General features: G+C 34.6%; 1 protein-coding gene across 2 annotated transcripts; it reads left to right on the top strand.

The window, feature by feature from the left end:
- Positions 1 to 27699, top strand: LOC124532385 (set1/Ash2 histone methyltransferase complex subunit ASH2). Of its 2 annotated transcripts, XM_047107280.1 has the most exons (10): positions 1 to 308; positions 395 to 573; positions 823 to 970; positions 1798 to 1994; positions 19915 to 20126; positions 20833 to 21010; positions 21678 to 21834; positions 22722 to 22848; positions 24872 to 25126; positions 26476 to 27699. In XM_047107280.1, the coding sequence occupies exons 1-10, from the start codon at positions 169 to 171 to the stop codon at positions 26578 to 26580; spliced, it is 1698 nt and encodes a 565-aa protein (XP_046963236.1). In that variant the 5' UTR covers positions 1 to 168; the 3' UTR covers positions 26581 to 27699. The 2 variants fall into 2 exon arrangements, with proteins under 2 accessions (XP_046963236.1, XP_046963237.1); XM_047107281.1 differs by lacking the exons at positions 1 to 308; positions 395 to 573; positions 823 to 970; positions 1798 to 1994 and adding an exon at positions 7489 to 7599.
- The last annotated feature ends 291 nt before the right edge of the window (positions 27700 to 27990 follow it).

Genomic DNA, 27990 nt, shown 5'->3' with positions numbered 1-27990 from the left:
GTTTATGTCAAATCAAGTACAAGTGTCAAATTCGTTGTCTTTGTAATAAAGTCGTAATTAAACTTGAAATAATTTAATAAATTACGTTAAAAGTCATGATTATTATGTGTGAATCTAGGGGTTTTTTAATATAAAAGTGTCATATAATGCAAAACATTTGCTCAATCGATGGAATCAACAAAGAAATCAATTGAAATGGATATTGCGTCCAATAGTCAAAACATGCATTCAGAATCTCAAAAAGCGGGGGAAAATAGCGATAAGAGTAAAAACAAACTCTCTTCGGAATCTCAGGGAAACTGTTACTGGTAAAAACACTAATAAATTAGTTTATACATTGAAAACTATTTGTTGATAGATGCAGCGGTACTTAATATGTTATTTTTGTCTTTAGTGGTAAAGATCGCAACCTTAATATAGTTGAGTTGTTATGTGCGTCGTGCAACAGATGGTATCATGAGTCGTGCATTGGATATCAGTTAGGCAAACTGGTGCCGTTTATGACGAATTATCTCTTCATTTGCAAAAATTGTTCACCAACAGGCTTAGAAACTTTTAAGAAGAATCAAGCTCGTAAGTATCAAAATACAAAAACAGCAGAATATATTTCCTGCAGCAGAATATATATATAACAGCAGAATATATATATATATATATATATATATATATGTTTTAAGAATGTACAGCTACTTGTAAATGATGTTATGATTATTTTTCTTCACTGCAGTATAGTAGTTATTAATAAATAAAAACTTTAGTGACAAAATAAGATATTCTTTAGACAAATTTGATTGATTGTATTTTTTTTTAACTTTTTTATAGCCTTTCCGCAAATGTGCCTCACAGCGATAGCTAACCTTAAACAGGAGAGCTGTAAAGAGGGCAGTAACAAAAATATGTTCAGTAAAGACAGGGAGATCATTCCTTATATTGATCAGTACTGGGAAGCTATGACTACAATGCCGAGAAGGTAAATTATTATAACAAAATTAAATAATTCATTCATTTAAACTATGTTATATTCCAGTAGTCTCACAGTTATATATGAATGTTTACCTATAAGGTAAATTATAATACTAAAAATTGCTTCGAAAACTTAAATATCACTCCTAAACCCCAAATTTATGCCTCATGGTATGAAAAATAGCCTATTGTTTAATTTCAATTTTTGGCAATTTCATTTCAACCAAATACAGAAAATATAAGAATATTTGAATATTTCATATTCATGTTTTTCTATTAAATTCAATGATCTGTGTGCTTGAACCTACAGAAGTTTTTTTAATAAAACTTTTCTTAATATTACCGGAAAATTGTTTTTATGGAGATACCTTTTTATAAAGCTTAAAAGAGATTAATGCAACCTCTTTGTTAGCATTGCAGGAAATACAACAAAAACTCAAATGGACAATGCCAATATATAGACTATAGACATTAAAAACTTTTTACTAAGTTTTTGTATTATTCAATTACTGCTAAATGTACCCTTTAGAATAGTGAAAACTCTCATTGTAATCCCATTGTAATTAAAGTATCTTTATAATTAATTAATTAAATTAGGTGTTGCCTGTATATGATATAATATGATTTTGAATCATTGAAATGGAACTGTTATTTTATACTAAGGCAACTAATGTTTTAATCTATCTGCTGCCAGTAATTTGTTTGTAATTTTTATTTATTTATGATATTTCTTGTTAATTGATTAATATAAAAACTCTTTTTTATTAACTTCCTTGTAAGGGTTATAGAAATATGATTATTAAACTGAAGTTAAAGAATCTTTATAATGTGCAGGGTAACTCAGTCTTGGTATGCCACAGTGCAACGAGCGCTCGTCAAAGATATACAAGTTCTCTTCACATATGAGGAAGACCCAAACCTTGGGCCAATGTTTGGCCTGTTTAATATAGAATTGACGAGCATAAAGCCTAACTATGAAGCTATGATCAAACAAGGGCAGCTGAAGGTCACTGACATGGGCGTCGCAACCGGTAAGTCTTATGTGCATGAAGTCGTTATATGTATTTATTTCTGTTATATCTAGGAAATTTGCCAGAGATTTTAAGTTTAGTAAGTATTGTGTATAATGAGATTGAGTTTGGGCTAAAATGTCAAATATTGATATTATACATTGTTAGAAAATTGTTAATAATTTTTTTTTTCCTAAAAAACAAAAAAAAAATAAATATCAATATTATATTATAATATTGATATTTTTTTATATATATAAATATCAATATTATACATTGTTAGAAAATTGTTAATACTTTTTTTTTGTTTTTTTTTTTTTATAGTTAAGAATTATAACTCACAATAAGTTACTAAGCACCTTTTGTAATATACTAGTTTCTAGCTAGGTAATTCATATGCCAATATTCAGTAAGCAATTGACCTAAAAGCATACCAAATACTAAGTACCTAGATCGTACAGCGCCACCTGGTATTATTTGTGTTTCATTAACAGTGATTAGGTATAAATACCATATATATTTATTTTTTATATTTTTATATAAAGAAATCTAAAATGTGACCTATTAATAGAATAAAAACAAAATTTTATTTGCTATACTTGCAGTACTTCGTAAATTTTTCATAGATTTTTGTAAGTAATTAGGGTGTACGAAAATTATACTAACCTAACCTAATGAGTTTAGAGATTATGCCATGCAAATATAATTTTCTTCCCAACCGATATATAATTCTGCCAAATGATCAAATTGAATCAATTGATATGGGTCAAGCACCACTGAACTTTTATATCCTTAATTTTTTTTTAATAAATCCATCTCATACTGGACGAATGACAACATTCCATTGAAACCTGCAAGTTGCGGATGAAAATCTGCCAATCACCACTAGTAGAGTAATCTTAAACACCTTCTAAAAAATGTGAACAGGCCTTAGTCCAGTAATCCTTGCAGACACATTCACATGTTACTGTTATTAACCGACTTCAAAAAAGGAGGAGGTTATCAATTTGTTGGAATCTTTTTTTTTTTAGAGCTAGTTGCTCTTCCCGACTCTGACTGACTGAACAAGTATAATCAATAAAAACGGTGTCCTATTAATCAATTTGCAGGGACACTTTGTGTTTATAAACAGATCTTAGGTAACCTTTGTCCTTTTCTGAAGGGTCAATACGTGGAGGCAAACTAATTTGCACCTTGCATATGTATTGGTATCTAAGAAAAGGAGTTTTTTTTTATGGTATAGGTTGGCGGACGAGCATATGGGCCACCTGATGGTAAGTGGTCACCATCGCCCATAGACATTGACGCTATAAGAATTATTAACTATTGCTTACATCGTCAAAGTGCCACCAACCTTGGGAACTAATATGTTATGTCCCTTGTGCCTGTAGTTACACTGGCTCACTCACCCTTCAAACCGGAACACAAAAATACTGAGTACTGTTGTTTGGCGGTAGAATAACTGATGAGTGGGTGGTACCTACCCAGACGGGCTTGTACAAAGCCCTACCACCAAGTAAAGATACCAGACCTGTAACACAAGTTTTACGTATAATATAATGAATTGTTATTATTTAATGTGAGTTAAGATTGACACATAACGAGAGATTGCTTAGATGTGGTACAATTGGTAAGTTGGTACAATTTCATCCTACACGAGTGACCTACATCCTTCCTCATTAATTTACCCTTTATACCTTACGATATGGATATTGTATGTGTTGTTCTATAAGAATATATTACACGACCTTCCCGTATTGTGTTAAGTTATTTTGATTTGTAAAAATTTAAATATACAGATTCCATGTGTTTTGGTCCCATAATATGAACGTTTCACGCAGTTTCTTATTCTACCCGACCGAAGCCGGGAATGATAGGTAGTCTATAATTTTTGTTCCTTACTTAAGAATATGAATTATATATTAAATTCCTATTTTGTTTTCTTATTATTAATTATCAACTCGCCTCGGTCTCGCAAGTGTGCAATACTAATACTAATTGTACTACAGAATTCACATTTACTTTACGTATGTAGGAAAAGCGAAGTCTGAATCGCGTATATTAATATAGTAGACGGGTAGTCTACCCGTGACCACGAACGCTGTAAAGTGCTCGAAACGTCGGGATGTTAAAAATAATTAATATACGCGATTCAAATCCGTTATAGCTAGTTTTATTTCAATGTGTAATCGCGAAAATTTAAGACAACATTAATAGCGAAATCTCCTAATACAGACATAGTGCTCAAAGGCTTCATTATGTTAAAAAAAAATGAGTACGGGTTTCAAGAAATTACGTAAATATCCAGCTGTAATAGGTCACGGCTACCTTTCCTCTTAGGGGAAGGTTTTGAGTTAATACCGCCACATTACTCTGATGGCTAAGTAGGTGTTTATCCGATACAATGTAAAGCTTGCCTCACGATGTTTCCCTTCGCTGTCGAGAAACAAAAGCTCAGTGTTAAGGTATCCACAATCAAGTTGATATCCACATGTTCTAACCACAAGGACAAACTAGTTATTTTTTTTATAAAATAACATCTCTATGTGTGTATATAACAATCTTCTGCACTCGTGTGTATATGAACTACACCTAAATGCTTGCAACGGTTTTTGTATGTGTGTACTTTTGTGGTTGAAACTGTTTTGATGGAGCGGTAGGACGCTGTCGCTCGGCGTGGTGTTTTAGAAATTATTAAACAAAAGTTTCACCCATACCAAGTTAGGACGGGCAGGTAGTTTGTTTGTATTCTTTATTGTACACCGCACAGAAAATAAATTATACATAGGTTTGGCCTTAATGGGAGTCGAGATGGCCCAGTGGTTAGAACGCGTGCATCTTAACCGATGATTGCGGGTTCAAACCCAGGCATGCACCGCTGATTTATGTGCTTAATGTGTCTTTATAATTCATCTCGTGCTTGGCGGTGAAGGAAAACATCGTGAGGAAACCTGCATGTGACAAATTTCATAGAAATTCTGCCACATGTGCTTTCCACCAACCCGCATTGGAACAGCGTGGTGGAATATGTTCCAAACCTTCTCCTCCAAGGGAGAGGAGGCCTTTAGCCCAGCAGTGGGAATTTACAGGCTGTTGTTGTTGTTGTTGTTGGCCTTAATAGAACAGGCGTACAATATTGGCGACCTTATCGCTACATAGCGATCTCTTCCAGGCAACCAACGATGGTAGGATAGGTCATGGAATATGAGGTGGGTGGTGCTGTAATAATAAAAGAAATAATATAAGTTTATTATTAAAATTATGTAATAAATGTAAATATAGAATACATAAATTATATATCAAATAGTAAATTATATTATCAATACATATAAAATAAAAGTATACAATCTAAATATGCATATAAATCTATATAGTAAGAATATAAACGATGTCTTAAAACATAATGAGAAATAAAAAAAAATAAACAGAAAAAAACCGTGACAAATTTCATAGAAATTCTGTCACATGTGTATTCCACCAACCCGCATTGGAACAGCGTGGTGGAATATGTTCCAAACCTCCTCAAACGGAGAGGAGGCCTTTATGCCCAGCAGTGGGAATTTACGGGCTGTTGTTGTTTTTGTTGCAAAACAGAAAAAACTAGATTCCAAATATTAGAGGATAAAATTCCAAATCAGTAAGATTTAGCAGGTTAGCGCGATGTGATTGGTCGAGAGCTTGTTTCTATGATATCCACTATGGATTAAAAATTGAAAAATAGCATTTTGGAAGTATAATTAAAATGGAAATAAGTAATCAAGTGCAATAGTGTTGTATTATTAAGATAATATTAATTATAAACTCTTAGTTAATAATTTAGCTGAGTTATTAGCAAATCGCATGAAATACGTTAATCTAACACTTATTTACCTTTTTTCTTACTTCCATTGGAATAGGGAATGTATCAAAATCAAAATATACTTTATTCAAGTGGACTTTTTCAAGCACTTTTGAATAGTCATATAACAATTAAGTGAAGCTACCACCGGTTCGGAAAGTAGATTCTACCGAGAAGAACCGGCAAGAAACTCAGTAGTTACTCTTTTTCAACATTTAAAAAAATACAGCCATGTTAGTTAATACAATTATTTTAATTAATATATCAGGACTAATATATCAGTCAACAGGTATTAATTCCACGCTTTTTTGTCATCTATATACTTATATGTAAGTTAATTACATTATAAATATTTGATTTATTACTTAGGAGTATTGTTCTCGGAGAGCACAATACAGTCTATTGTTTAATAATAAAGTAATGTAAATGGAAATTAAGGTTCTCTTGAACTTTTGTTGATGTGATTTGTCAGTGTTTGATGAAATAAGATGGCTTACTTCGACCTGTATAAAAGTGCATTTTTTTAAATTTATTTCTAAATAAATTAAGTCAAAATAAACATTTTCAAGTAGGCTTTTATAAGCACTTTTGAATCGTCATTTTACAATTAAGTGAAGCTACCACCGGTTCGGAAAGAAGATTCTACCGAGAAGAAGATGCAAGAAACTCAGTAGTTACTCTTTTTTATTTCAAATGAAACACAAAATATATATCATAAAGTGATAAATATTGTATAATGTCGTGGCAGAATTTTATTTAAATTATACACGTGCAGGCATGCTTACGATGTTTTCCTTCACCGCCAAGCGCGAGATGAATAAAAGTAAATAATGCGTATATTTATTTTAGTACTTTTATTAATTTATTACTATAAGTTTAATAATAAATAAATAAATAAATATGAGACATCACATACATTACTTGTGTTATGGAAATCAGAAGTAACGATGATACCACAAACACCCAGACCCAAGACAACATAGAAAACTAATGGTAATCTACATCGACTCGGCCGGGAATCGAACCCGGGACCTCAGAGTGGCGTACCCATGAAAACCGGTGTATATATATATAATAAAGATCAATACTTGTCCCCAGCTTAAAGATTAAACTTGGAAGTAGTTGCATTACCAACTTTGATCACTAAGATGTTCCTTGTACTGTTGTTGCCTGTAATCGCTCATTCAGCCCTCAAATCTCAATACAAAAATACTGAGCATTTCTATTTATACTATGATTTTTTAATGTCTTACCGTTACTATAACAACGTTCATCAAACATACACACGATCGGTTATTTTAATAATCTTATAACTGTTTAATATTCTCTTATACAAAATATGAACGTAACGATAAGGATTCAAAATGATAACAGTATATGATATGTACAAAGCGTCTTCACAAAAGGAAACGGGTAGCCATCGTCAAAAATGCATGTACATGCATGTAGATTCATGCATATAAATCATTTTGGTGTAGTTCGGAAGATTCGCTAAAACAAATTGACAACAATTTCGTCGATACGTCACAATAACGAATACCGTAACGCCAGACCAGCGTACTGCGACATAAAACTCTAGACCGCTCAAGTATTGAATAATGACATTGTTCTGTATGCGACTGTGTTTGTAAACATCGTACACGTTTACACGGTCGGACGTCACGCACACAGGCGCGGCCGACGCTTGTGTGTAACATTACTTCGATCTTAACTCTCACATAGGCAGCATCGTTCACTCCGCGATTTCTATATCGATTCCATATTATTTTAATTCACACTTCATGGCTGGTAAGTTTTTTTTAGATAAATTTTTCTTTAATTAATTCCTTAACGCATGTTACATAGTAATGATTCGTATTTAATGTAATTAGTATATGAATGTTTGTTATCAAGCAGTGGCCGGAAAACTATACGGTTTCGATAGGTATATTGTATATGTCGTATTTGGGACGCGAACGACCCAATAACTTATCTTATCAATGCTTCGTAAGAATTTTTAAACGGAGGTGATTACAACCCGAATACAACATGGATAGTAAGTTGTATTATGAAATATAATATATAATATTTTGATTTACGAATGAACGAAACAAGCTTCGTATAATGATATACGAATGTTTGTTGTGGAGATATTAATTGTTAATTTACATCAATTAAATATTAAGTGGTTTGGAATTTAAATGTGTATTTCGTAGTGTATTTTGCATATGTATTTGGTTAAGATGATTATGTAAACAATAGCTCGGCTATCGGCGAGTGTCTTATATTAAAGTGTTAAAAAATTTGGTTGCAAGTTTCCTATGTGATTTATACGTGTTTTTTAGGGTGGTATATATATGATATGGCGTTACAAGTGTAAATTAAGTTCGCAGTGACGTCATATATGGCAGGAAACCCCTAGGAAATTATACAATCCTAAACAGTATATATTACAAATTCTATTTGACTATGTTCTGTACTTGGAGTTGGCTCTTAATTTTTTTAGATGTCTCTTATTCCGTACGATAAATTAGGACATTTTAAAAACGTATTATATAATTACACTCTATATTGTAGAGAGCTTTCTTTTGTTTTTCATTAGTTATTTATTCTTATGTATTTTTTTATAACATAGATTAATTTTAATTGAATGATATCCAAACAAAAAATCCAAAGACAAGCGCATATTGTGATGTTTTTAATATATTGATTGATGCAACCGTGTCACAAGTCAGTCATTTTGCGTTCCCATAGAATGTTCTAGTTAAGAGGGAAGATCGTGCTTCAAGCGTTCTGTCAGCGATTATGGGATAAGATCTCTTAGTAAACGAATTTATTTGTTAAACACATACATTTGAGTTACAAAACATTATTAAAAAAAAAAGAAAATGAATATGACGTAATTATTTTAAGCTAACATAATTAAAAAACAAATGTGTCCCATAGGTAATAAACGTAAAAATAACTTAAATCCAAATCATATGTAAGATAAACTTGGAACGGCAACCGTATCTGTGGAGATAGGACAGAAAAAAGTAAGCATTTTCGTATTGAGTTCACGACCTCTATCTCCAAGAATCCGTGTGCCAAATTGTACCATAAATTACGAAAACAGCTTCACATATATGTTACGTAACACATAACGAATGTAATTCGAATGAATTAATATTTGTTTTTAATATCGCGTCGTACCTGCAACTTCAGTGCTGTGATATCGATCGCTCTTTATTTATAGACCGAGTCTGCACCACGCGCGTTGTAAGTTGCTCGTAATATTAATTACTAGCTGTGGAGATCGGGTTTGTAAGTTTTTGGTACAGTTAGTTAATACTTTGACAACCTCCGTGGTCGAGTGGTGCGTACATCGGTTTTCATGGGTCTGACTCTGAGGTCCCGGGTTCGATTCCCGGTGTAGATTAGCATTAGTTTTTTTTATGTTGTCTTGGGTCTGGGTGTTCGTGGTACCGTCGTTACTTCTGATTTCCATAACACAAGTGCTTCAGCTACTTACATTCAGAGTTATGTATGTGATGTTGTCTCATATTTATATTTATTTACTTATTCTGTAAATCGAAACTCACTGACACACATACGACATTGACTACAATGAGTGTAAAATTTATAGGATACAAGTGACCCGCCCGGCTACGCACGGTTGCAATGCTGATACTAAATATACTGAAGACAGTCTTAAAATGTTTTTCAGTCATTCTCTTCTATAAAGTGCATGTGTTATATCTTCCTCTTCAATCAATCTATCTATTAAAAAAACCTCTTCAAAATCTGTTGTGTAATTTTAAAGATCTATACCTAAGAACAGACAGAGGTAAATGATTTTGTTTTATACTATGTAATGTAATTGACACCTCAAATCGGCGTATTGTATGTCAGTAGCCGATATTTCGCGAGTGAGTTACGAAGTGATTTCTCACAGAATCTGCATATTTGAGGGTTACGGACCGGCTTTGACAAGTTTGAAACACGTAATGCACAGTTGAGATTAGATTCATAATCGAATATATTTTGTAATTACTCGTCTCGATTCAGTATGAATAGAAAAAGGGTGTACATCAAACGATTATTTCGAAGGACAAACAGAGAAATTATTTTGTTTTTTTGGGGTCATGGTCCATGCTGGTTATTCAAAAGTACAAACATTGTGATTTAATTATCAAGAAAGATGTTTAGTACTAGAACCTAAATGAATAAACGACAAAGTTTTGGCGTTTTCTACTACTTCGTTCATTACCTTATTTATTTATAAAGTAATTAAAATAGGTATTAATCTTGTAACATCAACTAGTAACAAGCACTCTCTTTTTGATTACCGAAAATTACTCCGTAAAATACGATATAAGGGGGGAAGCATTGTGGTAATGTGTTAGGGGTTACGGATGTTATGTACAGCGCGACACACCTTAAATGTAGCATCGGCAAATTAAATAAAACCGATTACTGCCGATTTACAGAAGCAATGGAAATAGCTCCCTTTCGCACTATTCCACGCCACTCGTCGCCATAGATTCTCGCGTCAGTTCAACCCGAGTAAGCAAGTGCGTGTAAATCGATGTGTCAAATTGACGAATATATTGGGTCATATGATATTACAAGTAAAGATCATATTCATATAAAAAATAAATATTGATGATTCAGGATAGCGTACTTAATTCGGATGTGATCGGTTTTACGAATTTTGACGATGCTACATCTAAGTTGTGTCGTACTATACGTTTTCCTGGGATACACCTATCTCCGTACTAAATTTAATTGAGCTCTATTCAGCCCTTCAGGTGTGATTGAGTACTAAATACATTCAAAGTTTTGATAAAATGTTATTAAGATTGAAAAGGCACAAATTCAAGCCTTTTCAAATGACAGAGATTAAAAAAGAAGCATATTACCTATCATATAAATGTGCTAGAAAGCTTTAGACATCAAAAAATCAAAATCAAAATACACATTATTCAAGTAGGCTTTTACAAACACTTTTGATTCGTCATTTTACAATTAAGTGCAGCTACCACCGGTTCGGAAAGTAGATTCTACCGAGAAGAACCGGCAAGAAACTCAGTAGTTACTCTTTTTGAACATTTAAACAATACAAAGTCAAGTTAGTTAAATACAATTCGAGAAAGTCAACAGGTATTGACTCCACGCTTTTTTATCATCAATAAAATATTGTATCGAATTTCTTTATTTTCTTAATGATATTATAATTTAGAATAAAACATGATACTTTCTTGTTAATACTATTTAGAGATGGGTATGGTTATCGACCAATCCAGTAATTTTACCCCCTAACCCGGGGCCAGTATAATTACAGGTACAAGGGCATTACATTAGTTCCCAAGGGTGGCCGTGTATTGACAGTGTACAATTAAGTGACATTTGGTCATCTACCTTTATATTTGGCCTTAAAACCCTTTACAGATAAATAGACGCTAAAAACCAAGGGGTCACATTATTACAGATACTCGCTATATCAATAACAAATAACTAATATTGCAAGGACTAAAAAACATAAAATAATATAAGCTAATATATAACAAAAAACTTTATTGGCTCCTTTCCAGTGCTTAAATATAATAAAAAAATTATATTTAAAAATCGAATATACCAAGTTAGACTTTAATAGATGGAAATCCTTGAATTGATTTGCAAATAGGTAATGAATACGTTTAATACCTATTTGCTAAGTTATTAATCGAATGTGACATTTAGTTAATGGTAATCTTTTACCATGTAGTCTCACGTCAGTATTAACCGAAGATTACGGTTCAAGTCCGGGCTTTATAGTGCTATAATAATTAATCCGCGTTTTATCAGACTTGTTGTCGCCCGCCGCTTTGCCTGCGTTTTAGGGATTGTCTTGTGTTAGGCAAAAAAGCCGAAATGGCCCAATTGTTAGAACGCGTGCATCTTAACCGATGATTTCGGGTTCAAACCCAGGCAAGCAACACTATATATATATGTGCTTAATTTGTGTTTATAATTCATCTCGTGCTCGGCGGTGAAGGAAAACATCGTGAGGAAACTGCATGTGTCTAATTTCATTGAAATTCTGCCACATGTGCATTCCATCAACCCGCATTGGAACAGCGTAGTGGAATATGTTCCAAGCCCACTCCTTAATGGGAGAGGAGGCTATTAGCCCAGCAGTGGGAAATTTACAGGATGTTAATTTACTTTTTTCTTTTTTTTTTTGGGAAAATTATATTATCAATTTATATATAATCTATTAGCCTATATGCCTCCTTGGATTTCATATTTGTTTGATACCAAATTTCATCAAATTCGGTTCGGTAGTGAAAGAGCGACAGACAGACAGAGTTACTTTTACCTTTATAATATTAGTATAAATTATGATCCAGCGTTGTGAAAGTATAGGAAAAAATTACAATGTCCATCCAGTAATCCTTTTTGGACCATCATGGAAAAGCTCATAACCTTCTGAAAACGAGTGGAATGCTTTTGTTTATTTGTACAACTTTAATATAAAAATTAATTCAAAATATGCTCTATTCAAGACTCGAAAACTTTATTGTAAATTTGAATCGTCGGAGAAGACTCTTCGATATTCTTTGTAATTTTCAAGATTCTTCTCGGCAGAACTATAGGTAAGAAATGTATGTAAATAGTCACTTTTACAATTTTAAATACATTCGTATCGTATTTTAACAGCCTGTAGAGTTAAAAATTGCAGTCGTAAAAACTACAATTTCATTACCGTAGTTTAGTAGTTATATTCGATTATGATTTTACACAAGTACATTCAAAAGCTTACACTGCTTTATGTTACTATAGTTATACCAGAACGTTAAGAAATACGTCTAACAGTGACACGGTAGCTCTACCTTAAGATATATAAATATAAATATTGGACAACATCACATACATTACTCTGATCCTAATGTAAGTAGCTAAAGCACTTGTGTTATGGAAAATCAGAAGTAACGACGGTACCAAAAACACCCAGACCCAAGACAACATAGAAAACTTACGATAATCTACATTGACTCGGCCGGGAATCGAACCTCGACCTCGGGGTAGCGTACCCATGAAAACCGGTGTACACACTACTCGACCACGGAGGTCGTCAATTTAAATGAATGCTCATTATTTTGGCTTTCAATTCATACGTTGGTATAGCTCCAAATTCCAATTTCAAATCTTGTATAATTTGTTTGGTATGGGATATACGTAAATGAAAATTCACTTTGTTTTTTTTTTTGAGGATTATTATTTATCGTCGTGTATCTGAGCTACTGGGCGTATAATATTCAGCCAATGTCTCGTATGATAGAGTATACACGTAGGGGACTGATGTTTATTTCAACAGCTGCAAATGTCATTACCATAAAATGGTATTGTTTCAAATATAAGATTAAACTATTTTTGTTTCCGTTTCTACTAGATTCAATATATTATTTAACATAGATGTTAGTTGAATAAAACTCATTTACAAGTTAGACATTCAGGTACAAAGTTTGATTTAAACACAACTTAAACTCTATTTAGAAAAGTATAAAAGAAGTTATGTTACTTAGTACGATGAGGTTTTATTGATTTTTAATGCAAGTAGTGGGTAGGCATTGGTAGTTTAAAGATTGCGCTACCAACCTTGATCATTAAGTGTTTGTTCCTTGGGCTTGTACCAAAGCCCCACAATACAACGTTATGATAAAAGTAAAGTAAAATAACAGGTAAATTTCCCACTGCTGGGCTAAGGCCTCCTCTCCCATTCAAGAGAGGGTTTGGAACATATTCCACCACGCTGTTCCAATACGGGTTGGTGGAATGCTCATGTGGCACAATTTCGATGAAATTAGACAAATGCAGGTTTCCTCATGATGTTTTCCTTCACCGCCGAGCACGAAATGAATATAAACACAAGTTAAGCACACACACACACACATATATATAAATAATATATATATATATATATATATATATATATATATATATATATATATATATATATATATATATATATATATATATATATATATATGTAGTGGTGCTTGCCTGGGTTTGAACCCGAAATCATCGGTTAAGATGCACGCGTTCTAACCACTAGGCCATCTCTATTCTTACTTTCTATCTCAACTTGAAAGTTATGATATTTGGCGGTAAAATATGTTTTGAGTGGTAGCTACCCATTCAGAGGGGTTTGATCACAATCCCATCAAGAATATATTAAATACATTTCATAGTGTTTTACTTATTCATTAGAAATGGATTACTTTCGGTTCCAAGCGATTTTAATTACCTTGCTTTCATAAATCGTTGATGAAGTAATTTTGATTTTATGTCATTTCTTAGAGTAACTCGTCTAATCATGTATTTAACAGAAAAGGGGAGGGCCTTTTCTGTTAAATACATACTATCTTTTTATACTCAAATCAATAAGAAAGATTTCTAATCCTGTGAATTAATAAGACAAATAAAAAACCGAATAGGTATGTTTATAATCTGAATTAATTTGCAAATTGAAACATTACCAAAAAAAAAATATTAATTTGGCGTTAAAAAGTATAAACTCGTTATTAATCGTTTCGATGTTTTAATCGTGTATTATTCTACTATATTACTCTTAACGTACCATAATTACATACTCATACTAATTTTAAGGAATTTTAAATAATAATAATGGACATTTAACGATCACTTCACGCTTGGGTTTTTTTTATTGTATGTCAATGATATAAATCTTTATTATATCCATTATGTAATGCGAATTTATTATTAAGAAGAAAAAAAATTAAATTCAAACTGAGTAATGTTTGTTAAGACATTTTTTATCTTCTTTCAATCACCGTGGAAAGAAAAAGTCTGTAATAGTAATCAGGGGCACATAAAACTCTTTGTTAAACGTTTATCAAATTTGTGTAAAAAAAAAGATTGATTGACGTGTCATTGACAGAATATTACGCAGATATAATATAATACAGCAAAGATACATTATACCTTTTATCGTGAGTGAGTTTTTCAAAAATGTTCAACCAACAAAATACAAATTTGAGATTGAAGTGTCCGTTGGGTATATTTATTTTTAAAATATACTACTATAATGTTAGTGCTTAGTTACTGTTAGTTGTATTTGTAGCGGGTTGCATACGCAACTTCGCATTTAATCAATAGATTTTTATACCTTCCCCAACTTGGGAATAAAGGAATATCCCAAAGAGGTTTTGTTTTTATATAATTTCACTGTAAACTGAGAACGTATGCTCGCACGTTTTTCATTTGTTTTTTGCTTTACAAACATCAACAGCTCCACTCTCTACCCCGCTGATAACTTATTCCATTCCCTAGAATTCATTCGTAATAAAATAGTTATTTGACTTATTTGTAATCAAGAATCCTCTTATAATCTTCTTTTTCTGCACATCTGCTGAAAAAGAAGATTATAGAGATATAAGCTGGAATTCTTCAAAATTACACCATAACCGATTTATTATGTAAAGCTATCATGCCATAATCACTGGGACAAAAACGGTTTACGCTTATGCAGTATACATATGTAAGAACGCTTTTCCAGTAGGTGTCGCCGAAGTTTGTAGTTAAACTCCAATATTCAGTTTGCAAATACAATATATCTTTAAATATCACTTTATATTGTAAATAGACTTTACAACACTGTAAGAGTCGACGTAGTTTGTAATTAAACTCCAAAACTTTAAACTTTAAACAGACTTTTCAAAAACTCCACTTCGCGCGTCCGCGAAGAGGCCACCAGTGTGACCAGTTGATAAAAATATTTTATTAATAAATCTACCTCACATTGCCCGCAATTATTAAAGAAAACCTTACACATATTAGATATAGGCGTTATTACATATTATGATCACAGGAGTGAAAACTAATCCAAGACAAATAAACATTTCGATACTGATCTTAGGAAGTATGTAAATCAAAGTAGGTACATATAGCTGTAATAATGAAATAGTATTTTATATATACATAAATATAATATATTCATCAAGAACTATTTGTAGTGCATAATACAGTAGAGCGATACTATTAGCGAATCGCATAGTATAAATTAGATTTGTTTATTCTTACACCTACATTGGAATATAGTATAATGAGATATGAATAGCAATATCTGAATCACAAAACACTCGTCAATATTGCGATATTAATAAATTCATTCTCTGTTAGTAAATTAATTTGTATCTCGTACGATAATAATACATTTATTACTATTCTGATTAACGTTTATAGAACTCAAAATAAACTTGAATATAATGTATAAAACAGAATTAATTTAAAATTTCGAATATGTAATTTAAGTGTACTTGAATAAAGTCTATTTTGGTTTGATGTGATAAAAATGAGTTTCAATAACGATAAATAATATTTTAATTGTATAAAATTAGCAGATTAAATACCTATATCAAATTGAAATTTGGTTAAATATTGGACAACATCACATACATTAATCTGATCCTAATCTAAGTAGCTAAAGGAAAATCAGAAGTAATGACCGTACCATAAACACCCAGACTCAAGATAACATAGAAAAATAATGAACTTTTTCTACATCGACTCATAAGGGATTCGAACCCGGAAACTCGAAGTTGCGTACCCATTAAAACCAGTGTATACAGTACTCGACCACGGAGGTCGCCCACTAATAATACATTTTAAGTGTTTTGCTTAATATTCCGAAATACTTCTAACTGTTAAGGGACTTGTGGGTTATAATATGAAAACTGCTCTCGCGGGTGATAAAGGGATCTTTTAGATCTATTCCTTCACGGCACGTCTATTCTGAATCGGTCTGCATTAACAAACATAATCTAATTAGTTTTTTTTGTTCGTTAGTCATCTCACTAGCTGTGCTGAGATGGCCCCGTAGCTAGAACGCGTGCATCTTAACCGATGATTGGCGGGTTCAAACCCAGGCAAGCACCACTATATATATATGTGCTTAATTTGTGTTTTATAATTCATCTCGTGCTTGGCGCTGAAACCTACATGTGTCTGATTTCATTGAAATTCTGCCACATGTGCGTTCCACTAACACGGATTGGTACAGCGCGGTGGAATATGTTCCGAACCCTCTCCTTAATGAGAGAGGAGGCTTTAGCCCAGCAGTGGGAAATTTATAGGCTGTTACTTTACTTTTTTTTAGTCATCTCACGCACACTAATGCATCTTGTAAATACGAGCTTCACTCATACTAATGCACGATTCAAAGTGGTGCGTCACATTTTCGTGTGTAAAGAGATTTGTATCATGTTTTGATAACTTTTCATCTACCAAGGGAATTATTACTTTACTTTTTTTTAGTCATCTCACGCACACTAATGCATCTTGTAAATACGAGCTTCACTCATACTAATGCACGATTCAAAGTGGTGCGTCACATTTTCGTGTGTAAAGAGATTTGTATCATGTTTTGATAACTTTTCATCTACCAAGGGAATTATGGGGGTGATAATGCTGAGCGTAAAACATAGTTTTTCAGTACCTAACTGCTATAGAAGCCATACGAATATTTTAGTTTCCCGAATCTCTATAATAAGGGTTGAAATGACAACTATAGATGTTTAATGTACAAGGAATATCAGTAAACTAATTATAATAATAATATATTTTAATGAGATTTGAGATGATTTATTTTTGAAATATTGGAGACTAAAAAACGAAAAGTATAGTTTTTGGGAGACTTTTATTAACACGCCAAAAAACAAAAGTTGGAAAAATATACGAAACCTGTTACAAACGGGGACTTTTTAATTTAATTTTGTAAAATGACTCCTCATAATCGTATTAATCGTAATTATCTTAATTGAATAAATATGAAATAATTGAGAGCTTGCTCAAACATTTTCGTTCATAATAATTTGTTATATTTAAATAATATTATTATGGTTAAAATATAACGTTTGAATTGTTTTTCTTGATTCTTAAATGCGATGTCCTAACCTAATTAGCATGTTATATTTCCATACTATAATTGACGGTAAATTGTTTTATCTATGAAGTAAAAACTTATTGCATAATATTTTTCGTTTCGCGTACATACGATAAGTCAGTGAAAGAACGTTGTAACCGCCAAATTTTTTAGCCATTGTTCTCATTTGGATACTAATTTTGAAGACAAGTAATTTATGCCCTTCAAAAAGGATTCACCTAGACTTTATTCAAAAGGTTTTAATATCAAATGATATACGGCTGGAATGTATAAAAAAAAATAAAAAAGAAACCGAGATGGCCCAGTGATTAGAACGCGTGCATCTTAACCGATGATTTCGGGTTCAAGCCCAGGCAAGCACCACTATATATGTGCTTAACTTATGTTTATAATTTATCTCGTGCTCGGCGGTGAAGGAAAACATCTTGAGGAAAGGTTTCCTCACATGCAGGTGCATGTGTCTAATTTCATCGAAATTCTGCCACATATCCATTCCACCAACCCGCATTGGAACAGCGTTGTGGAATATATTCCAAACCCTCATCTTAATGGAACAGGAGGCCTTAGCCCAGCAGTGGGTAATTTATAGGCTGTTACTTTTATTTTATAGTACCTATAATATTTGTCCCGTTATTACGTAACTCTGATATTTTATGTAAACAACAGTCTAATAAATTGTCTATACATCTATACACATAATAAAATTGGAATGTCTGTTTGTAATATTGAAATAGCCCTTTTTTACTCAATGCATATGTATATACACGGTACATATACCAAAATAACATTTTTTACTATTTTTGTCTGTCTATCTGTCAGACAGCTAGTCTCATATAAAAATTCAATAATACCTACTATATGCCGAAAAGTCGATCAAAATGAATGTTATTGAAGAATATAAAAAAAAATTAGATCCTGTTATAATTATTGGTATGTCCAATTTACATTGAATATAAGATGTGCGATAAAAAATTGGCACATATTTAGTTTTGAAATTTGGCAGAGCAGTTTTAAATGAGCTCCGTTTGTCTAGACTATAAAAATGTATCTATCAAATGGCATTGACCGGTCCGTCTTAGTCATTACACGAAACGACACCGAAATAAACGCTGTAATGTTACATTACGACATACGTGTACTATATGTGCACTTTTCAATGTCGCATTTTGATATTAAACTGAATCTATGGAGTCCTGATGATGGTGATGTTGGCTTCATCAATTTTGGTCACGACTAATCTCAAGGGCGATCAGTCCACTGCCGCACCTATTATTGTACCCAAGTGTGTTTGCAAACACAGGTGTGCTGTCTATTCCCTAACTCATAATCCAATGTTACAGCAAATCCGATAAGAACGGTAAGAGTTTCACAGAAAAACCCTTTCATCAGAATCCATTCATTCATTGAGATTGAGATTTACTGTTCTAATCTGGTTCGTGGTGGATTCTCTTCCACTATGTGCACGATAGTTTCCTCATGATGTTTGCCACTGCCGAACTTTAGATGAATTATAATTAATTAAATACAATTTTTACAAAAGCAGATTTAACTTAAATTAAAACAATTTATTCAAGTAGGCTTTTACAAGCACTTTTGAATCGTCGTTTAACAACTATATTTGGTGAAGCTACTACCGGTTCAGAAAATAGATTAGAAGAACCGACAAGGAACTCAGTAGTTGATCTTTTTCAACACTTAAAAAATACAATGTACTTAGTGTTAGCTAAATACAATTATAAATGTATATAATATATCCTGCCTGGAAGTCAGCAAGTATGAGTTCATTATGGCAAAATACTGGGCTATCACGTTTCTAATGTTATAGTAAAGTAACGTACATATGAAAATGAATACTAAACTGTTATATATTTACGCAATGATGTTCTAGTAAACAGATATGTTATTAACGCGTAAAAAGTGAAGACTAGAAAACGTCCTAATTGGGACGTTTGCCTTTAGTCGTTTTACGTAGTAATACGTTGTTATACATAATAATTACGTAGTAATACGTTTTGTGTAATTAAAACATCTAGTTATCCCTTTTACTTGCTGTTTTTATCAAGCTATCCTTTTTACTTGTAACGAAATGTAAAATAAACGGTCCCCCGTGCGGCACACTTCTTTCTGTTGTTTAGTATGGATATAACATATCTGTTTATTAGAATATCATTATATTTACGTGTTTAATTTTGTTGCAGTTCCTCTAGGTGGCAATGTAAAAGGGCGTCAGGGAAAGCGTCGTCCGGCCGTAGGACTCGAGGCGAGCGCGCCGGTCGGCAAGAAAGGTCGGTCGGCTGACTTGAGCGCGTTGAAACTTCCCTCACACGGCTACCCCACCGAGCATCCCTTCAACAAGGACGGCTATCGGTACATACTCGCTGAGCCGGACCCCCATGCGCCTTTCAGACAGGTGAGTTGCTAAACTTTAGTCCATTTTGATTTAAGGAGGTGTAAAGTTAAGCAGACCTTTTTACATATTTTGCTAATGGCTTAGCTCTGTTGTTTCATATGTACGAATGATAACTTCAATTGGTATTCATAAGAATTTGAAATTTTGATTTTATTCTTTATTTTTTTCGGTTTTAAATCAATTATTTTTATTACTTATACTAACCTATTAAAATGTGTTGGAGGCAAATATATAGTGACTATAGTATTCAGTAACTCATTGGCTCACTACGACACGCAATAGGGGCGCAGGCGCTCGTCTAATCAGTACGGTGGCTAACACCCTGACTACTCTGATGTAACACCCTTTACTCGTGTACATGAGACAATGTATTATATCTATTGCATGGATACAAACACTACAGTGACCTCATTTTATTTAAGAAATGTCTAAACGTGCCCTACTATTGACACCTGATGTTAAGCAGTCACTATCACCCATAGACATAGATATGGGCGATGTTAGAAATATGAGCCATTACACGAAATTATCTGTTATATCTCTTATACATGTTGTTACACTGACTGGCTAACACGCTGAATATTCATACTGGAACACAACAATATCGTACTTACCCAGACGAGTTTGCACAATGTCAAAGAATTAATTAATATTTCTGATACTACTTTGCACACGATATTCTTATCACGGGCGTGGTATATTTTAGGAGTTCGATGAGAGCAACGAATGGAGTGGTAAACCGATCCCGGGCTGGCTCTACCGCTCCCTGTGCCCCGGTATCGTGCTGCTAGCTCTGCACGACCGCGCTCCGCAACTGAAGATCGCTGAGGACAGACTTGCGGTCACGGGCGAGAAGGGATACTGCATGGTCAGGGCGACGCATGGTGAGATTTTCGGTTGATGATGATTGATAGTTTGTGGTACCGTCGTTACTTCTGATTTTCCATAACACAAGTGCTTTAGATACTTATATTGGGATCAGATTAATGTATGTGATTTGTCCAATATTTATATTTGTTTATAGACACACATATATGTATATTTACACATACATTATTTACATATACGCTCGAAAGCCATCGCTACGAGTAATTCAATCGAATAATTGAAATAAAAATCCTTAAAATCCTCGTAAAACACTCGTACAATAAATGCTGAGTGCGCACTTACGGCACATAGACGTCCATCGTTTCCTCCTGTGAAGCCGAGACTTACAATGCCGTTGAGGTTTAGAGGGACACTAAATTACCTGTTTTCCATCGTAAAAAATGTAAAATGGTAAAAACTTAAGTTTAATGATTGAATTAAATGTATACAAACAAGATTTCGTGTCTAAAGTGTTACTGTAAAATTTCAATTCAAAATTGTAAGATTTCACCTAAACAAATAATCGAAATAGCATTTCTATGCATGTTTGTCTTCAACTGACTGTTATCGAACGGTCGACTGTGCCTCCCGTTGGTAGACAGCGAGTGTGCGGGAGTGTGTCACGTGTGTGTGTGTGTAACGTGTGTGTGTGTGCGTGTGTAACGTGTGTGTGTGTGTGTGCAGGCGTGTCGCGCGGCGCGTGGTACTGGGAGGCGGGCGTGGAGGAGATGCCTGAGGGCGCGGCGGCTCGGCTGGGCTGGGGCCGCCGCTACGCCAACCTGCAGGCGCCGCTGGGCTACGACAAGTTTGGCTACTCGTGGCGCAGCCGCAAGGGCACCAGGTCGGCCGCCATCTTGCATACTGATACCTAGAGCTATCATATTGATTTTGGTCTGAATAACATATTTGTTAAATTGCAGTACGATTGAAAAAAAATCGTATGACTTAAAGAAATACTCACTCGAAAAATTTCTTATCCTTATGTTCAATCCATATTTTTTTTTACTTACATACTGACCAGTCATATTGATTTTGGTCTGAATAACATATTTTTTAAATTGCAGTACGATTGAAAAAACATCGTATGATATGAAAAAAATACTCACTCGAAAAATTTCTTATCCTTATAAACAATCCATATATATTTTTTTTATGTTATAGGTTGGACGAGCATATGGGCCACCTGATGGAAAGTGGTCACCATCACCCATAGACAATGACACTGTAAGATATATTACCTTACATCGTCAATGTGCCACCAACCTTGGGAACTAAGATGTTATGTCCCTTGTGCCTGTAGTTACACTGGCTCACTCACCCTTCAAACCGGAATACAACAATACTGAGTACTGTTATTTGGCGGTAGAATAACTGATGAGTGGGTGGTACCTACCCAGACGGGCTTGTAAAAAGCCCTACCACCAACAAAGACTGATTTGTAATTTGCAATTACGAAATCAGTCGATGTTATACTAATAGTGCCGCATCACAAATACGCTCATAAGTGACGTGAAAACTACATGATGAAATTGTCCCTAAGTGTAGAGCCGCTCTAAATAGACAATTTCATACATAATTTCACATGTGATGTTTAAATTCGAGCCTATTTTAGTCGCGATGAAATCATTTTCATGCCATCAAACATAATCTTATATCACGATACATCATAATGCATCACGAATGTCTTCGGATGGTGTGAGGCTAAGCCCTAAGGCTGCGTGGGCGCAGGTTCCACGAGTCGCGCGGGCGGCACTACAGCGCGGCGTACGGCGAGGGCGACACGCTGGGCTTCCTGCTCGTGCTGCCCGAGCGCGCCGCCGCCGCCGCCTGCACGCCCAACACCTACAAGGACCGCGTGAGTGACGCACTGACCCCCCCCCCCCACACCACCACACTACACGTAGCACGACACTACACGTAGCACGACACTACACGCAGCACGACACTACACGCAGCACGACACAGTGACCCCCCCCCCCCCACTGACACACCACCACACTACACCTAGCACGACACTACACGTAGCACGACACTACACGCAGCACGACACTACACGCAGCACGACACTACACGTAGCACGACACTACACGCAGCACGACACTACACGCAGCACGACACTACACGCAGCACGACACAGTGACCCCCCCCCCCGCACTGACACACCACCACACTACACCTAGCACGACACTACACGTAGCACGACACTACACGCAGCACGACACTACACGCAGCACGACACTACACGTAGCACGACACTACACGCAGCACGACACTACACGCAGCACGACACTACACGTAGCACGACACTACACGCAGCACGACACTACACGCAGCACGACACTACACGTAGCACGACACTACACGCAGCACGACACTACACGTAGCACGACACTACACGCAGCACGACACTACACGCAGCACGACACTACACGTAGCACGACACTACACGCAGCACGACACTACACGTAGCACGACACACTTACATGTAAAACCGACCTCACCCGAATTGAGTACGCTAATAAAATAATAAAATTCCGCAGACATTTTTAACTTTGCCGTCTCGTAAATTCAAATCGTTTATAAAAAATACATTGTTAAAAAAGGCGTATTATTCGATACAAGATTTTGTAGATGATAAAAATGCGTGGAATTAATACCTGTTGACTTCCAGGCAGGATATGTTAATACAAATAATTGTATTAACTAACATGACTGTATTTTTTTTAAATATTGAAAAAGAGTAACTAATGAGTTTCTTGCCGGTTCTTCTCGGTAGAATCTACTTTCCGAACCGGTGGTAGCTTCACTTAATTGTTAATTGACGATTCAAAAGTGCTTGTAAAAGCCCACTTGAATAAAGTTCATTTTGAATTATCCCAAATTATCAATATTTATTCCTTATGTGAATATGATCTTTACACAAACGTAACAACTTGTAATATCATATGACCTAATATATTCGCCAATTTGACACGTCGATATGGTTGACTGAGGCGAGAATCTATAGAGAATAGCGTTGAATGGCGCAATAGGGAGCTGTTTCTATTGGTTGTGTGAATCGGCAGTAATCGGTTTCATTACATTTTCCGTGGCTACATCTAAGTTGTGTCGAACTATACTGTTTTACTATTGGTTTATATTTTTCGGCAACTTTCTTCCAACCGACTGTTCCACGACACTTTTCATTTATTTTTTATTTTGCTTTGTAATTACATAAATAACTGTAAATAAATTTGACGTGAGATTTACCAAGTAGATTAAATAGATATTATATTTAAATATCAGCTCGCTATACACCCGGCCTGTTCACTTCGCGCACATTGCGTTATATCTTATTTTCCCACGTTTTTGCGACTTCTGTCACTCAAGATGACAGATGCATACACAGATAATATATGCATTTTTATAAAATCATGTGTTTTATAAATTTGTGTACACTACATTAAAGGTGGAATCAGACAGTTTATTTTTTGTTCATTTTCGTGTTTAATTTTGCATCTTTCACTCAAAGTGACACGTTTAAACACAAAGTGAAACAAAAGTGCCGAATGAATTCATTATCGAACTTATCCAACCACGTTGGTTCGGTTCATTCGCATCTTTCAATCCCACTCCGAATGAATGAAAAATGAACAGTCTGAACACAGAGTGAACGTTCACTCAAATTTAGCCATTTTGACTCGAACGCTGTAGCAGACGGAGACACGACTTCAATCGACGCCATCTTGAAAGAAACTACAGATGAATGTTATTTTTTACGTCATTCCATCTAAACCGTGTGAACATGGAATGAAAGAAAAATGAATCATTCACTTGAATGAACCATGTGATAGTGATATTATCACTTTAAATACAATCGAACCTCTTATATGTTTCAGCCTCTAGTGAAATTCAAGAGTCACCTCTACTACGAGGACAAGGACAATATTCAGGAGTCGTTGAACAATTTGAAGGCTCTGCCGGGCAGCCGGATATACTTCTTCAAGAACGGCGAGTGTCAGGGCGAGGCTTTCGCGGACATCTACCAGGGTTGCTACTACCCCACGGTGTCGCTGCACAAGAACGTAACGGTCAGCGTCAACTTCGGGCCAAACTTCAAGTTCCCCCCCACAACGGACTGCAACTACAGACCGGTACGGTTGTTATTATCGAACTCAAACTCAACTCAAATTCCTTTTTTTTTTTTTTTTTTATGGTATAGGTTGGCGGACGAGCATATGGGCCACCTGATGGTAAGTGGTCACCATCGTCAATGCGCCACCAACCTTGGAAACTAAGATGTTATGTCCCTTGTGCCTGTAGTTACACTGGCTCACTCACCCTTCAGACCGGAACACAACAATACCGAGTATTGTTATTTGGCGGTAGAATAACTGATGAGTGGGTGGTACCTACCCAGACGGGCTTGCACAAAGCCCTACCACCAAGTAGTCCTTTATTCAATATAAAAGCATTACACTTACTTATTGATTGTCAAATAAACACTACCACCGGTTCGGAAAAAGGAACACCCTGACCTGAGAAGAACCGGCGAAAGAAACTCAGCGGGTCTTTTTTTTCTGTTATTTTTTTTTTTTGTCAAATTTATAAGGTACATAGTAGTATATGTATCGTTATTAACGACCTCCATGGTCGAGTGGTGTGTACACTGGTTTTCATGGGTACGCCACTCTGAGGTCCCGGGTTCGATTCCCGGTCGAGTCGATGTAGATTACCATTAGTTTTCTATGTTGTCTTGGGTTTGGGTGTTTGTGGTACCGTTGTTACTTCTGATTTCCATAACACAAGTGCTCCAGCTACTTACATTGGGATCAGAGTAATGTATGTGATGTTGTCTCATATTTATTTATTTATTTTACCTTAGTAATAGGCTATTTGACTGGTTTCTAAAATCCATATTATATTATTTGGTAGAAATTAAGGAACCCAGCAAAAGTTGTGTCTTTTATTTCTAGTACATATTTGTCGAAATATATCATATTAAAAAATTAAAAATTCCATATTTAAATAGCGCGCAAAAACATTACTTGGACAATATGGCGCTGCAATGGGGTCGGTGACGTCACTTTGCTGTATTTTAATCTGTGGTACATATAGGACCTTAGTGACGTAATACGCGACCAATAAGGATTGATTCAGTATTAAATCTATTTAGATAATGGATTTGATCGTATACTGAAGGTTTTTCGGTGAAGGTGATTTGTCTATTGACGTTGATGGTGAATTAATAACCCTTATTTATAACACAAATTCCTACCAAATTACTTTTACTAAATACTGCACTTAGCCACTTATTTCTGCTTTAATTTTACTTCTAAAATCAGACAACAGATTCGTCGACGTTCGAAATGCAATTACTTTGCATATCCATAGTGAATATCATAGATTAATCAAGCTCTCGACAAATGTTTTTTATATGCCTTCTTTCCTGTTATCATTGGAATAGAGTGTATATTTTATATGGTTTTTAATAATATTTCAGATGTCAGAAAAGGCCGAAGAAGCAATATGCGAGCAAACGATGGCTGATCTGCTGTTCTTGACTGAGAACGAGGGGAAACTACGATTGGACACGTTTAATCTCTGATACAACTAACACCGTTTAACGGTGTTATATCAATATAGACTAGTGTGGTTGGAGAGACGATGTGGCATGTGACATTTTAAATTGATCTGATAACCAGTATAAGTGACGTGTATTACGAGTGCTATTTAATTTGTACCGGTTATACGAGCCGCACTCACACAAGCGTGTTACTAGTGACGTCACTGCAGCGTTAACTACCGTCGTTGTCTATGTGTGCATTATGTAAGTAAGCATATACACTGGTTAATATAGCAGTTGTGGATGTGGTCATATTTTATGACACGATTTTCGTGTTAAAGATATTGTGAATTTTTATAGTGAAGAAAATGGCGAGTGTTTCATCAGTACACCGGTATATGAAATGGTTAGGTTGGGCATATAGGCCAATTGGTGATGGTTGGTCATACACATTGGTGTAGTAAGAAATAATAGCTATTCTTTCCATCGCCAACTCGTCACCAAATGTTGGAAATTAAGATGTTAAGTCCCTTGTGTCAGTAGTTCCTTTGCCCCTTAAAGTTTCAGACACAATAATACTAAGTATTACTATATAGTAAGTACTGATGGGATTTGAAAAGTAAAGCATCTATCGTGATGTTTAATAAAACAACCTGTGTTTCTATGTATAGCAACTTATATACTTCCGGTATTACTAGCAAATAAGAAAATATTTCATTGTTAAATGTAAGTGCAAATGATTCTTATATAGTGGCAAGAACACACAGGCCAAAGTAAAACTGTTGTATAAAAATGTGTATTTAGCTATATCCCCAGAGGATGATAATTAGTATGTCATTTAACTATTTTCGTGGAGTTTTGTAAAATTGTAATAGCTACGATATGTTACCGATTCCAGCGCACATTAAACCAACATCGATTATTGTATATCGATAAAATCGAAATTAAATCGATATGATGTCACCGTGTGCTGTAATATAAAATTGGACCGAATTGTTAATAAAAAGAATAGGTAAAAAGCTGTGCTGTGACAATTACGTCCCTATTCAATGCAATAGTGATATTTTATTAGTAGTGTCATACAGAATCAGACATACGAATGAATTAACAACAAGGAATTGACAGTGCAAGGATTTGCAAATTTATTTGTGTTATGTAATATCCGGCATGCATGTTTAGCCTCTGTGGTCGAAATGTAGAAATAAAATATATAATCTGTTTTTATTATATTGTCAGTAGAGTTATAATATTGGCTCAAACAGCTGTATCTGTAATACAGGCTTTAGAAGTGTCTGGGTTGTAAAAATAACATGAAAATTAGGTAAATTATTTGTCCCCAAAAGGGTTGTAAAAAGAGCGCATATAACGTGGTACTCAATCAGTGTTTCTGTTTAAATAAATTATAATCAAAATATCTTTACAAGAAATGTTCTAGAAAAATGTAAATCATGG

This window comes from Vanessa cardui, chromosome 9 (genome assembly GCF_905220365.1).
Source record: "Vanessa cardui chromosome 9, ilVanCard2.1, whole genome shotgun sequence".
Classification (NCBI taxonomy): Eukaryota; Metazoa; Arthropoda; class Insecta; order Lepidoptera; family Nymphalidae; genus Vanessa; species Vanessa cardui.
This window is presented reverse-complemented; position numbering and strand designations above follow the sequence as displayed.

Excerpts from the sequence above, each read along its gene's own strand:
- LOC124532385 (XM_047107280.1), top strand. The coding sequence starts at position 169 with ATGGAATCAACAAAGAAATCAATTGAAATGGATATTGCGTCCAATAGT. Across the intron at positions 309-394 it reads TCTCAGGGAAACTGTTACTG|TGGTAAAGATCGCAACCTTA; the intron begins GTAAAAACACTA and ends TTTTGTCTTTAG. Across the intron at positions 20,127-20,832 it reads CCCATGCGCCTTTCAGACAG|GAGTTCGATGAGAGCAACGA; the intron begins GTGAGTTGCTAA and ends GGTATATTTTAG.